Below are 13,328 nucleotides of genomic sequence, written 5' to 3' on the forward strand. Positions count from 1 at the left end.
AAGAGGTTATATACGGAACAGTATGGAGAATATGCATACTGATGTTAGAGTAGAAAGGGTTAAGCGGCGTTACGTGTTACAGCAGGTCTACGTATAAACTGAGTCTCTGCAACAGCTCGGCTAAATTTCGTCTCCATAAAGATTTTCAAATTAATGATCAAAGTTTTATGATCAAAAAAGTTTTCAAGCATCAGAGGCTTTAAAGGATAATTTTTTTAGCAACCAGCAAGGAGTGTTACAATCAAAATATGACGAATAAGGAGGGTAAGTTTCTAAAGAAACTGTGGTGCTGCGTCGGTTGGGAGTACAACAAAATAATTTGGTTGAGTTCTAAAACTGACATTTTGAGGGTTAGCCCTTTGTCAGAGAGAAACTGGATACGAGTTCACCATAACGTCACAAAGTTATTCCTCATCGGAGTTAGCTCAATCTCGTATGTGGGCTCCCGTAAGTATCTAAATATGGTTATGTTCTGCAAAAGGAAAAACCGCAAGAGTTAATTTGGGGGCAAACAGTCTCATTTTAAAATTCAACCCAAAACTCTGAACTAGTCTTGAATTAAAAAAAAAAAAAAAAGACCTCGTTTTTGTGTTGGTTCCTTTAAATCTTGTGCTTTTAGAAGGGTCAGGTATCGTATTACTGCTTAGCTCTTTTATTGAGTTCCTGTGGTTTTCATCCTAGAGGAGCATTGATCGGCAAGGAAAAATCTTCTCTAAAAGATAAAGATTGTGAGTATTAACACATTTCTCTGGGTCATGTCCTGCCCCCGAGAGGTAAATTCGGGTATGAGAATGACTTTTAGAGAAACATCCTCGTCAATAACCCAAAATAATCGGAATTTCACACAATGAGAATTAAACTGATAATCAGATTATTTTTTTAATTCATTTCAGATTAGAAACTTTATTGCGACGTTACAACAAGCTTGACTTAAGGCTACAAATTTCAAAGCATTCTTAATGATTTAACAATAGGTGAAAAAAAACGCCTATATAACTAATTGTGCTAAGTTTTGAAAGGTCAGTATTTAAGTTACTTGATTTTGATGTAAAAGAAGCGAAATCATCCTCTGGGCTCCTAACGTACACGCATGGTGCCAGTTACACTCTAGGAGAAGGATCTACAATGATATAAAACAAAAAATGTTTTTAGATCATGATTTCAAGTTTCCCGAGAAGATAACTGATCTCACTTGTGAATGCATGCTGGGAGAAGTTTGATTAGTTGCTTTTAACGACTTTATGCTCTTATAAAAATACATTCTTTTTAAAAATTCCAAAAAACACATCAATCCTATGCTGCTATGAATCTCTTTATAATTCTAACGTAGATGTTGTCAAATTGTGCATCATTTACGAGAAAAAAAATGATCTTTGTTTATGACAGACACGCACTATTGTAACTCGTCAACTTGTGCAAGGTAAACGTGTGTTTTATGATGAATCCATCAGGGTAAAGGCATAAGAATGGTTTTCACTTATTATAACATTATTATAGTTTGTCACTCAAAAACCTTTCCCGGGGGTTCTTTTACTTTTGCGAGTAATTTACGTCGAAAAATAATTAGACAAAAATTTATAAACTTACAGACACAAACGCTCCTGCACTCCTTAAGTTTCTTGAAATTGTTCTGGTTACCCCGACATCCACCATAATAAAACTTCTTACATCTTTTAGTACGTTTGTTGTAGAAATATCGAGGGATCCGGGCCCTGCATGGTCCTACTTTTTTCGGCTGGTGGCAAATTGACTTTGGTTTAACAGCTGAACAAACAAAATGACAACAAAATCTTCATGTACCATGACGAGGCTAACAAACGCAAGGCAAAATTAATTATGGCTTTCTATTGAAACGCATGATTTTGGCCTTTATAATATCTATATATTTTTTTTGTTGTCGTACGTGTGGCTTTTACCGATTATAACAGTTATTACATCGAGGCTCATTTAAGGACTCTTTTCGTACAACCAGACAATTTTCTACAAGCAATCATTTGTTCTGAAGAGCATCAGCTTTGAAACTCTTTACGGTGGCAAATTTACATTATCAACTAAGTTGACGATATCAAAATTATCTTGAATTACTTACAAGGGCAGGTTTTGTCACACTGTCGAATTCTTTTAAAGTTGTTTACGTTTCCCATGCAACCTCCGTAATAGAACTTTTCGCATTTTCCGGTGCGGTGGTTGTAGTAATATCTACTGATCTTGGCTTTACACGGTCCAGTTTTCTTAGGGAAAAAGCATGTACCTTGAATGGACAGAAAAAAAAAAATAGATTACTAAATAAATGCTAGCATCGCCAAAACTTCCATCTAGATTGCTTCATTTATACCTCCGTTAATACTCCCGTCATGCACGTAAGTGCCACAAATATACAGCTCGCGTCGAAATAGGGATTTTTCGTGATTACTTACATCTTTTCTCACATTCCTGCTTTGTGAGAAAGTTATTTCCGTTTCCCTGACAACCACCATAGATGAACCTCTTGCACTGACCGCTGGACTTATCAAAGTAATATCGCTGGAAAAACGCTTTGCAGAAGCCTGGTTCCTTAGGAAGGAGGCAATCGTCCGTTTTTCCGGTTTGACCGTACCCTTTGAAAAAGAATCATACACTTGGCATTTAATCGATTAGCTGCATGTTCAAGTTATTTCCGTTAGTCTACTGGATGCTCGGAGATAGGTTCCCACAATTTGTTCAGTTCAGTCGAGCGGTTTAGTACATTCTGTTCCCATTCCTTCCCAGTATAGTCCAAACATATCGTCACTTATCTACGTTTAAATCCATTTTTACTACGAAATTATTTTGAATTTCGTAACCCAGATTTTTATTCAGGATGAGGAAGTTATCTCTCAATTAGAAAACATCTTAACGATGTCCTCATCCTTCAATACAGCAGACGATGTCCATTTTTTGAGTGGACGTTATATTTCAGTCAAATCTTTACTTGTTTGGAAAATAAGACGTAATTACTCCATTCGAAATAAAATAAAAATGCTTTTTCATCGTTCCTCCACCACGATATGTAAATTTTGGCTCGGCCGGAAGGCGCCATCCAAATCACGCATAAAACTACGAGAATAAGGATGGGAATTACAACATCAGGATACTCTCATCCGATTGGGGGAATGTTTTTCAAATTCTTACGAAGTAAAGAAAATTTGATCATCAAGACACGGAACAAGCGATTACAAATCTCAAACCTGCGTTAAACAGTAGCACCAAAGCTACAGACAATAGGGCTGACTTCATTTCGCCTTCAAAGGTTGAAACTTTGTGATCAACACGACCAGTACTCTTCAAATTTAGCGAAAATCGTGTGCGTGTTTCAGTACCGATGACTGATTTTTATATCATTGTTGTTAATGAGAGGAAGTGAGCGTCACGGAAATTGCGAGGGTCAATATGTATGTATTGCAGGTGTCAACATGGAAATAATTTATGAAAAAAATGTCTATGTTTTATTCAAAGAAAGAGGCCACGAAAAGGTAAAAAGCCCATTAAGAAGTTTTAAGTTTCATAGAAAAAACGTCTCCAGAGGTACCCGTTTGTGTAAATGTCTTCTACAAAAGGGAAAACCTTTTGGTTCAAGCGGTATCAATACGTGTTTCAGCAGACGTATTTGCTTTTTTTAAAAAGGTTGGTCACATTCCGACACTTATCTGAAAATAATCCTCGACAACTATGTATCGTGACTGAAGTCAGGTCTCCATATAATGTAAAGTTATCGTTATTTATAGGAAAGGAAGTGATAATTGTTCTAAGAATTTTAAAAATGGAAAGTGCAGTTTGAGCAATCAAAAAATTCTAAGTCACTGTTTTTACTGCCATATGCATCGAGTTCTTGGTGATCCATTCTTGGTGATTCTTATTCACAACTGTAGTACATTCTATACAAATAAGTTGTCCTTAATCCACGAAAGCTTCTGGACGTTAGCACTCATAATAGGATTGCTTTGACAACAATATTAAGGCGACAAAGGGTTTATAAATGAAAACGCTATTATGCCCAAAATAATACTTGACACGTGAATGTTACAAAACGGCGAAGTAAGAAGAGATTTGAATTTGTCCCTTTTCAAATTTTTCGGCACAAATACTGTTTAGTACGCGTGAGGCGAGAATTTTTCCACACTTAGGGCGTGAAATGAGATCACGACTCCGCCCCTCTTTAGCACCTTCCAATATCCCTTTTCTGATGGATGAGGTTTTGAACTGATCCATGTCACGATTAGAAAAGAATTATAAGATTAAAAAAAATATTAAATAGCTCGGATAAAGACTGGTAAAAATCTTTAAAGAGAAAAAAAATTATTACCCATTTAAAATAACTTCTAAAATTTTATCACTAAATCTCGGTAAGAATATCTGGCGTCGACTTCGTAAACCACACTACGACTCACAGATTAATATTGCTTAGGTGAAAATAATTATTGTTTCTATCAAGAATCTATATTTCCACGGCTGATGTACAAATATTGGCAATCTCCTTTATCGAATCTCTAGTAATATCTGATTGTGCGAAAGAGCTCTTTTGAGTAGTACTTTCAAAGCGTGCTGAAACATGTTTTCCTTTTCGCTGTCGAAAACGATAACTAATGTAAAATTATCTTTTTGCTTGATAAGGCTCTAAATGAAGTAAGCTGGGGTTTACCCTCAAGTAAATTCCGGCTCAAACATCATTCCTCGTTATTATTCCATTACTGACAAAGCAAATTTCAATCAATGAAACTTTGAGAAAAAATTGCGCAAACGAGAACGGATCCATCTCGTTTTTTCGGGGGACAGCTTCATATATACTGCAAACGCAAAATTTCGCTGAAAGGAGCTTGAACTTTCGCTAGAACTTTCCAGGAGAGATCGCGTATTTCGTTTGCATTACTTCTGCATAATACTTTTATTTGTAAAAAGTAACACAACGCGAGTGCAAATGTAGCAAATAACATTTATTTATAATTTATTTGGATTTAATTATTAACGATAATGTCTCTTCATTTTCACGTTTTTCTCTTGGCTTTCCACCTTTCTTCGCAATAGCTGGTTTCGTTTCTCAATCCTGCTTGATCTCGCACGAGCTTGTTGTATTTGCCATTGTTGAGTCTCTGAGTCTTGGCCCTGTGACAGGTGGGTCGCTGCGAGTGTTTGGGATGTTGACGCGGTATTTGGCGCAGAAACGCTTATCAGGCGAAAACGGCTGAGGGACTGGGTTCTTCGAAGCTGGTCTCCACTTCGCTGATGTTCCTAAAGATTCAAACTAACTTAGTAAGAATTAAGTCACCTTGATTTTTTTGTCTCTGAACCTTAATTACAGATTTTCTTAAAAGTCTCCAGAATTATGTATCTCGAAAGACAAATAGCAGATTGATAATTGACAAAAACTTGGGAATGATAGAAGCTAAAATAATAATAAAATAAAATAGTGTTGCCATGATAACCATGCAAAAGATGAAAACCTTTTGAGCAATCATTGTACATTGCTTGAAAACCATTTTATTTACTGAAAACAAAGGAAAATTTTGAGACGCATTAAAATCATCAAGTCTTGCATCAGTGGGGCAGGTGATATTTAAATTTTGTAGTCATTATTCAAGCAGAAAATTCACCCTCAAGAGGCCAAGGAAGACTGTTATTGAGGCTCTGAGACGCGGTATATCAGCCAGAGGAAATGGAAGTTCACCAGACGGCGTTACAACACTCACTCATATGCCAGTGCCGAACAGTCTTTCTGTCTATCACATAATTATTCAATAGAGAACGGTCCCTTACTCATTCTTCTCTTTCTTTGTTATTTGTTCGTCTGTTGGTTCATATTTTCATGTATCATAATTAAATGGTTGTTTACTCAGGCTAGTTAATCAATTGATCTCGCAAGTCAGTGATTACTCCGACATCAGATACCTCTGTAAATGTCCTTGCACGACGCCTTCCTACAGCAGCATGAGCGACGCCAGAGCTAAGGGAAACTTGTTTTCGTAAGTGGCGGTAGTTCCCTGTTGCTGGTCGAGGTGCCTTTGATCGAGAAACAAAACAAACGTACTTGACCCTTAATTTACACCCTACCATCAGCATGCATATTCTCCATACTGTTCTCTATAGATTTCCTAAGGTGCTGACAAGGAGAATTTGTTTAACGATCAAGAGCATCTTTAGTTGATGATCATTTCCTTAAGTCTCATGATTCAGGGGTGACAATGTAAGGAGACATTAAATGCTAGTCGCTCTTAGGGATCAAAAAATTAACAAAATTCTGTGAACCGTGCGTCTTCTGATACATTTACACTATATTTCCTGGCCGGTTCTCCTGTGTAGATTATTAATAACCCATGGCCTACAACTATCTTCTTACAAAACGGACCTGGTATATGGACTTCTGATTCAAAACAGTTTTTAATTGTCTCTAGTCGACATAGCAAAAAAAATTGATATTCCTCACCACCCCTGAAGAGTTTTTATCTGGGGTCTCGTTTGTCTTCGTGTCCTCTGTATCTTTCTTAACACCTTCGTCGCTGTTTTCTCCTTCCTCTTCCACCTCTGTTGTCTTTTTCTGAAGTCGTTTTAACTTCTTCCGCTGTTCTTCCAAATTTTCAATCTCCTTCTTGAAATCAATTAATTGCTGTTTGCAAGCGTCACGTGCCTCGTGAATTGGAGTGTACCATCTAAACATGTCATAAAACAAACAATAGAAAAATTCGTTTGGGTTTGATTATTTCATTCATGATTAGAAATGTCATTTCATAGTATAAGAAATTCACACCGGTGTTATGCAAATTTGCTTCAGGGCTGGGAACAACAAAACTCTTTCTTTACTCCTCAAAAATTGCTTGCAACTTTATTCTAACACACGTGCCATAGCTTTACCTTTGAGAAGGCAGAAGTTCATTCTCATATTTCTTAACATCTTCCTCACTTTCCTCGGTGACGTTATCAAGCACGGGTGTTGGGGTACGACTCGTCTTTTTCGTTGGTGACTTTATTCTGTTCGTTGCCATCTGACCACAGTCCGTTTTATCACTTGCTTTTTCACCGAGGGCCTCATTTGGTGACCAATCCTCAATGACTATAATCGGCGGCTGGCCTGTTTCCTCAGTCACTCCTGAAGATGGTGAACTCTTCCTTCGCTGACGAATATTACTCATCCATTTACTAGCAGCAAATGAAACATTCCATGGACTCAAAACTGGACTTCTAAGAGAAACAGATTCTTCATCTGACGAACTCTGGTCATAGTTGGGTGAGTCATCCAAAACATCAAAAAGACTTCTCTCAAATCTTCGATAACTTTTTGGAGAGAAACGGCGTCCCGGAATTCCTGTGTTTATGATTTCTTTCACAACCACATTCGGTTTTTGAACGGCTGATTTTTCAACGGGAACAGAGGGCAAAACGTTTGGATTGTTCGTTCTTCTGCCCTCAACAACAGGCCCTTTCCCATTGTTATCTTCTTTGGATTCATACTTTACTTTCCTGTTTTTCTTGTCTCTTTTTCCCACTTTGTGTTTCTTTTTTTCGTTTCCTGTCTTCCCTGAAGTACTACTATTCTTTGTAGTCTTAAGCTCAGCATAAAGGGATGTTTCATTCGCAGAAGAAAACAAAGAGCCTTTAGTATGCGGACGTACTGCGACATTTCTTAGTTGTTTTCTGACACTCTTTGCTCTACGACCCAATGTTGGTGACCTTGACATACGATCTCTCGCCGGTGCACTTCTTGGTTTAGACATTTCTAACGTGGGCCTGTTAGAGTCTCCAAATGTTCTTTTGGCTGGAAAGTGAAAATTAGTTTTGCTTTCAGTGTCATTCTCGGAATTCCTTCTCAACAATAAAACGGCTTTAACAACTGCTGCAGCACTGCTTGTCAAGATGGCAGATGATCGTCGCCTTGACCGAGGAGGCACGAAAAGCTGCTCAGCTTTCTTTGGGGCTCCGGGTACTTCGTCGTCGTGATTTGGCTTTCTCAAATAATGCCTATAAACATAAATTGTGCGCGTAACGTTATTATTTTGGAGAGAATAATATCCAACTGACCTCACCAAAGCAAATCTTAAGTTTTCCCCCCATATAGTGGGGGACTTTTTCGCGTCAGAAAGCAAAGTCGAAGATGTAAATATAAACAGGAGAGCTTGGTCGTTTTCTGTCCGCCTTGTTCCCGGAGCCTATCTTCTACATTTACAGTTACTTTGGAAGACTCAACAATAAGGTTGAGTCTTTACTTGAGCAAAGTGGTGCACAAGGCGGCGGAGCTCATCCCGGTCGTCGTGGCATGAACCAACTAGGCCTAAGTCGAAGGGTGAATAACTCTATCCACTGGATAAATCTTTATCCGATAGATAGTGGAGTATGTTTTGTTAACATTTATCCGCTGGATAGCGATTTATCCGTTGGATAACGTTATCCATCCTTTGAACAATTAGACCCAGGTTACCCACAGCATACCCATCTATCCACCTGGGCCCAGTTGTTCAAAGTGTGGATAACGCTATCCAGCGGATAAATCGCTATGCAGGGGATAGGTGTTAACAAAATATTGTGCTACCCAACGGATAGAGATTTATCCAGTGGATAGCGTTATTCATCTTTCGAACAAGCGGAGCCTGGTGTCTCACCCAAGAACACAACTCAACGGCCTGGGCCTGGCCAAGTCTTGAACCGGACTTCTTCCAAATTCTAGCGCGCTCACCGTTGAAATAACGGATTCGTTTAAAGGCATTCCTTATACTTTAAAACGGAAAACTGGCAAAAAATTCTAGTCGTGGAAGACCCAATTGCGTGAATTTAAAATCAGTCACCTTTTAGCATCTCCATATTCCACAGCTCGAGAAAGAATTGGTGTCATCTCACTCCTGTCAATTGTGGCTTGATATTTTCCCGCCATTTCTAGCAGACTGGTGATCGTGCACCGCTTGAAGCTCTGCCAGATATCACTATCCCGGATGTAATGCATAATGTCGTCGTCATTGAAGAAACAGCGGCGATTTTGACGAAGCATTTGGATAATACTCTCGTTCGTCTTCAACGCCCACCTACGATGTCACAAAGGAGAGTGGTATGGGAAGTTCAATCAACAAACTGGTGGATTATGTGATGAGCTAGATTACAATTACAAAGTTGCTTTATTTTCGGGAGACAGTAAATTACAACAAATTATTTTGAACCAACTCTATGCTACTGATCGGAACGTTTAACTACGTCAGAGCACTCTAAACATGTATTTTCGAATGTCGGCTGTTTTACATTTTTAGTTATTGTTTTGGGAATTAATTAACTGGGTATAGGTATATAAACAAAAAAACACTCGGAAACTTACTTGTTGACCAGGAAACAAGTGACATTACCAATGCTTACAACACTGCAGAAACATGGACTGGAATCCAGAATGGTGGACTCACCGAAAAATTCACCTAAAGGATTTTAACAACAGCGCTGAGTATCTGCTCTCATTGAAGCGTACGAAAAATCACTTTTCGTTTGAGTGTCGAAAGCAATTTTACTTTACTTCAGTCTGTGATTGGTCCAGTCAGTCCGCGTCACTTTCTCAACCAATCAGACGCAAAACTGAAACTAATCACGACTTAGTCGTTCACGTTTTATCTTTCTTAAGGGGGTCTGATAATTTTACCTTGAGTTTTCATTGGCTCCTACAGGTATTTTCCTTTCTTACGATTGATCTTTGTGATTACTTTGATTTTGAATTTATGACATGGAATGGAATTGTGGAAACAGAAGTAGAAGCTACAACATACCCTTTTCTATTTGTCCAAGTTTGACTATTTCTCCACGATTAACTTCATCAATAAAGATACTCCTGTAGTACTGACATCTCCCTGTTTGAAACGAGAATATTCGTTATATTCCAACCAGACTCACTCGGCAGTCTCTTTTACTGGAGCAAATTATCAACACATTGACTGGTTTCTACTGCGAAAAAAACAAATGGGGTTATAATGGCATAATATCGCGTGTAATTCAAGCACTGAACAAATGGTGGCCGCAAGACAACAAAGGACTCGCCCAGTTACCTTGGTCCGCTACTTCTGATTCGTTGCACATAAAGTAACAGGATGATAATACTCGCATTGTGCGCGTTTGCTTTTCAATCAGGTTACCACTAGTCTGCAAATAGTACCAACCGACGCACTATGGACGGGAAAAGTTAATGATATGGTGGAGAAAAAGAGAATGTATATATATTTCTCTTCATTCCTGCAGAATACACTTGTGAGCGGCTTTTTTTTAGTTAGGCAATTAGAAAGGGACAGTAAAGAGGCGATTTTATTTTGACCTCTATGAGTCGAGGGTGTTTCAAAGTCACAAATTTTCTATAGCTACCTTGCCCACAAACCATAAAAAGCCATAAGCGATAGTCTCAGTGGCGACATTTAATCATCAAACCTTGGCCTACTATAATTTAGCTACATGGCCAATTTTCCCAAACGAAGCAATCTTTAACGAACTGTTGGAATGCCACGAACTACCTTGCAACCGGGGCGTAACGCATGTTCTGCTCAGTCTGTACACAGTTGGGCAGATGAATATGTCTCATTAACGTGTTTTATTGATAAAAGAACCAAAATGGTATTACCTTTTGCAACAAAAAAGAGATGCTCTGGGAGATCCCCTTGGTTGATAATGACTTTTCCCGCGGAATATTCCTGCAGGTCACCATGAAATGATAGATATATCAGTAATGTTTTATGCTAAAAATCCCAGCGGCGTAGAAGAGGAAGCCAAGCGCTGGTTAAAAAAATTTATTTATTTTGATTTCAAGTGATGTGCCGTAGACTTATTAAAATAAGCCTTGAAAGCTGATGCTGACTTTGAAAATTATAAGACTTTTATGGTCATTTCTTGTCGACATGTTAGCACATGATTATGTTCTTATGTGACGTATACATTATAAAGGACATCACACGTAAAATGTTAACATGCAAATATTTATTTCCCATTAATTTTCATTCCGTCCTTAGATACTCAGTGGTTTCCCGAGTCTATTTTGACTACGTAATGAGATAGCTTGGCAGCTAAAATTGAACATCGCTATAAGCCAAAAATTTACACAAATGAATTCGAACGCAAAGAAAAATTGTGGAAACGAGAATTTATAATCAAAATAAATATAAAAATATCCGAAATTCGTAAAATCATTACTAACCTGCCTTGCCATCAAACCAACTAATTTCCTCTTCTCCTCCGAAGGCAGAGCTTTCAAAGCGGCGACTTCCTCAATAAACATTTCAATTTCTTGAACATAGCGATTCTGAACTCGCTTAACGGAGCTGTGAAATCGGTCACGGTCGACTCGCAAGAATTCAGTGACTTCCACGCTTCGTATACTGTCTGGCGGAGGAAGATCAAACTCTCTTCCATCTCCCGACACAAGACCAAGATATTCACCAGCCACGTGCGTATAGGTTATCTCACAGTCATAAGACTTTTCAGCCGCCGCAGGATCACCAGATGAGCCGTTGTTAATATCATATTTAGCTTCCACTGATCCGCTCAAAATATAGTAACACGAAAGACAACTCTCTCCTTTTTGCTTACTAATTTCAACACCAGCCTCAATTTTTTGGTACGTAACAACATGGCAGAGTGCTTCCTTAATAAATTGAAGACCTTTGTGAATTTCTTTCAGCGCCGCGACAACTGGTTTTATGACATGTAGTTCCTCGGCCGATCGTCGAGCGGTGGAACGTCGCTGTAAGATTTCCAATGTATCGTCTGTAAGTACAATTCCAGCTTGTGCTTTGAAAAGTCTCTTGTTGAAAACGGGTGGTAGATTGAGAACTGAAATGTTCGGCCCTGATTCGCGCAAAGTTGGCATTATGGATATTTTTTAAATGGCACTTTCGCAAAAAAGGAACAACGGGTAGCCTTCATTTCGCCCTTTCTTGATTATAATCTGCGAGCGTTCTTTCTCGTTTTAGATGTCACATTTATCGTTTCTCCTTAGCGATCAACACTAAGGTTTTAAACTCCGATTCGTTTTGTTATGGCTTGACCATAAACAAACCACGTAGCCATGAAAGCGAAAAGTTATGTAAATTAACTTTTCCCTAGCAGGTGTAACGCTCAGTAATGTTAATCATCATATTCTTGTCAATAAAATCAGTGAGCACTGCCTTCTCCTGTCAAAAAACTTTACTCAGCTTAATTGGTACAACCATTAGCAAGTTTACCGTTGATGTCAATGGTGGAAATGCCATCCTTTTGACAGTGAAAGCGAGATGCGACATATGAGAAATCTCCCTTCACGGATGCAAATTAGAGCAGTCGAGTGTCCGAAAGGTGCGAAATTGGGATACTTATTTCGCAGATATGCTATGTTTGCACTTTGACAATTTCAAAAGAGGTCATTGTAGACAATTCCATGATATGAAAATGACTTTGTATTTCCAAATAAATTATACAATTTGGATGATAAACACGTAAACTTTTTGTTTGGTTGTTCATAGAAGCGGTTAAGAAACTAAAGGTGACACAATCGCAATTTTAAAATTTACATCTTAAAAATAATTTTAAACGAGTTGTAGTTATTATTCTATTATTATTAGGAAGGGAAACAATTACCAGTTTTTACTGAAGACTTGTCTTTCAAACAGAAAATCATCGGAAATTATTCATCAAATCCTCACTGCAAAGTGAAATTGTCATATCAATTATGTCACGCAATATTCTGTCACCCGGCCCTACTTCAAAAGTTGTACCAAATCTTATTGGTTATTATCTTTACTGTCTGCTATGCAATTCTTATGACGCTAATTCCGAGAATTTGGTATTGGATCAGCTGATAATGTCCTAATTGATATTGTACTTAATTCTCATCAACTGCCTGCTTTATATTATAATTATAGCGGAGCTCGCATCTCGCGAAGCGCGTGCAGAGTAACCCCAAACACTTAGAAAATAATAGTAACCCATCAAGCCGAGAAAATTTGGCAAGGTATTACCGTACGTACAAGGTACTAATTTTAGCATGCGCAGCCAACTGAATTGCTCAAATCTAGCCATCACGTAAGAGAAACAGAGAACGTATTGCGCATGCACGATTACGTGCGTAACTTGGAAATATCATCCGTGCGCGCCAGAGTGCGCCAAAAATGCCGGGTACAAAGTTCGGTACAGCGCACCGCGGGTACTTAGTTCACCATTGCACGCGGGGTCCACGTGGGCTTGTAAATGTGAAGCTGCACAAGCAAAGAATTTGCAATCCGCGTCTGGAGCGGGAACTCATTCCGACTAGGTTTTTGTTGAAAACATTAACAATAATGATATTGATTCTCAGTAGTTTGCAATTTCTAATTAACTTGCAAAGCAACAATACCCAGAGC

At 38.4% G+C, this 13,328-nt stretch overlaps 2 protein-coding genes across 2 annotated transcripts; both read right to left on the bottom strand.

The window, feature by feature from the left end:
• Positions 1 to 866: 866 nt before the first annotated feature.
• Positions 867 to 3,416, bottom strand: LOC113672190 (carboxypeptidase inhibitor SmCI). The gene is made up of 5 exons (XM_089180628.1): positions 3,207 to 3,416; positions 2,418 to 2,597; positions 2,090 to 2,251; positions 1,588 to 1,764; positions 867 to 1,120 (listed from the first exon to the last, which is right to left on the bottom strand). Exons 1-5 carry the CDS (start codon positions 3,253 to 3,255, stop codon positions 1,101 to 1,103), a joined length of 588 nt encoding a protein of 195 aa, XP_089036754.1. The 5' UTR covers positions 3,256 to 3,416; the 3' UTR covers positions 867 to 1,100.
• A 1,521-nt stretch (positions 3,417 to 4,937) lies between these two features.
• On the bottom strand, positions 4,938 to 12,054 carry LOC113672223 (uncharacterized). Its single transcript, XM_027188507.2, has 9 exons — positions 11,150 to 12,054; positions 10,580 to 10,649; positions 9,741 to 9,821; positions 9,305 to 9,398; positions 8,787 to 9,020; positions 6,862 to 7,965; positions 6,437 to 6,659; positions 5,902 to 6,012; positions 4,938 to 5,244 (listed from the first exon to the last, which is right to left on the bottom strand). The coding sequence occupies exons 1-9, from the start codon at positions 11,819 to 11,821 to the stop codon at positions 4,978 to 4,980; spliced, it is 2,856 nt and encodes a 951-aa protein (XP_027044308.2). The 5' UTR covers positions 11,822 to 12,054; the 3' UTR covers positions 4,938 to 4,977.
• Between the last annotated feature and the right edge of the window lie 1,274 nt (positions 12,055 to 13,328).

The sequence above is a fragment of the Pocillopora damicornis genome, chromosome 8 (assembly GCF_964200805.1).
Source record: "Pocillopora damicornis chromosome 8, jaPocDami1.2, whole genome shotgun sequence".
Classification (NCBI taxonomy): Eukaryota; Metazoa; Cnidaria; class Anthozoa; order Scleractinia; family Pocilloporidae; genus Pocillopora; species Pocillopora damicornis.

Excerpts from the sequence above, each read along its gene's own strand:
- LOC113672190 (XM_089180628.1), bottom strand. The coding sequence starts at position 3,255 with ATGAAGTCAGCCCTATTGTCTGTAGCTTTGGTGCTACTGTTTAACGCA. Across the intron at positions 2,598-3,206 it reads GGTGCTACTGTTTAACGCAG|GGTACGGTCAAACCGGAAAA; the intron begins GTTTGAGATTTG and ends TCTTTTTCAAAG. Across the intron at positions 1,121-1,587 it reads GTGCAGGAGCGTTTGTGTCT|ATCCTTCTCCTAGAGTGTAA; the intron begins GTAAGTTTATAA and ends ATATCATTGTAG.
- LOC113672223 (XM_027188507.2), bottom strand. The coding sequence starts at position 11,821 with ATGCCAACTTTGCGCGAATCAGGGCCGAACATTTCAGTTCTCAATCTA. Across the intron at positions 9,021-9,304 it reads ACTTGTTTCCTGGTCAACAA|GTGGGCGTTGAAGACGAACG; the intron begins GTAAGTTTCCGA and ends GTGACATCGTAG. Across the intron at positions 6,660-6,861 it reads GAACTTCTGCCTTCTCAAAG|ATGGTACACTCCAATTCACG; the intron begins GTAAAGCTATGG and ends TGACATGTTTAG.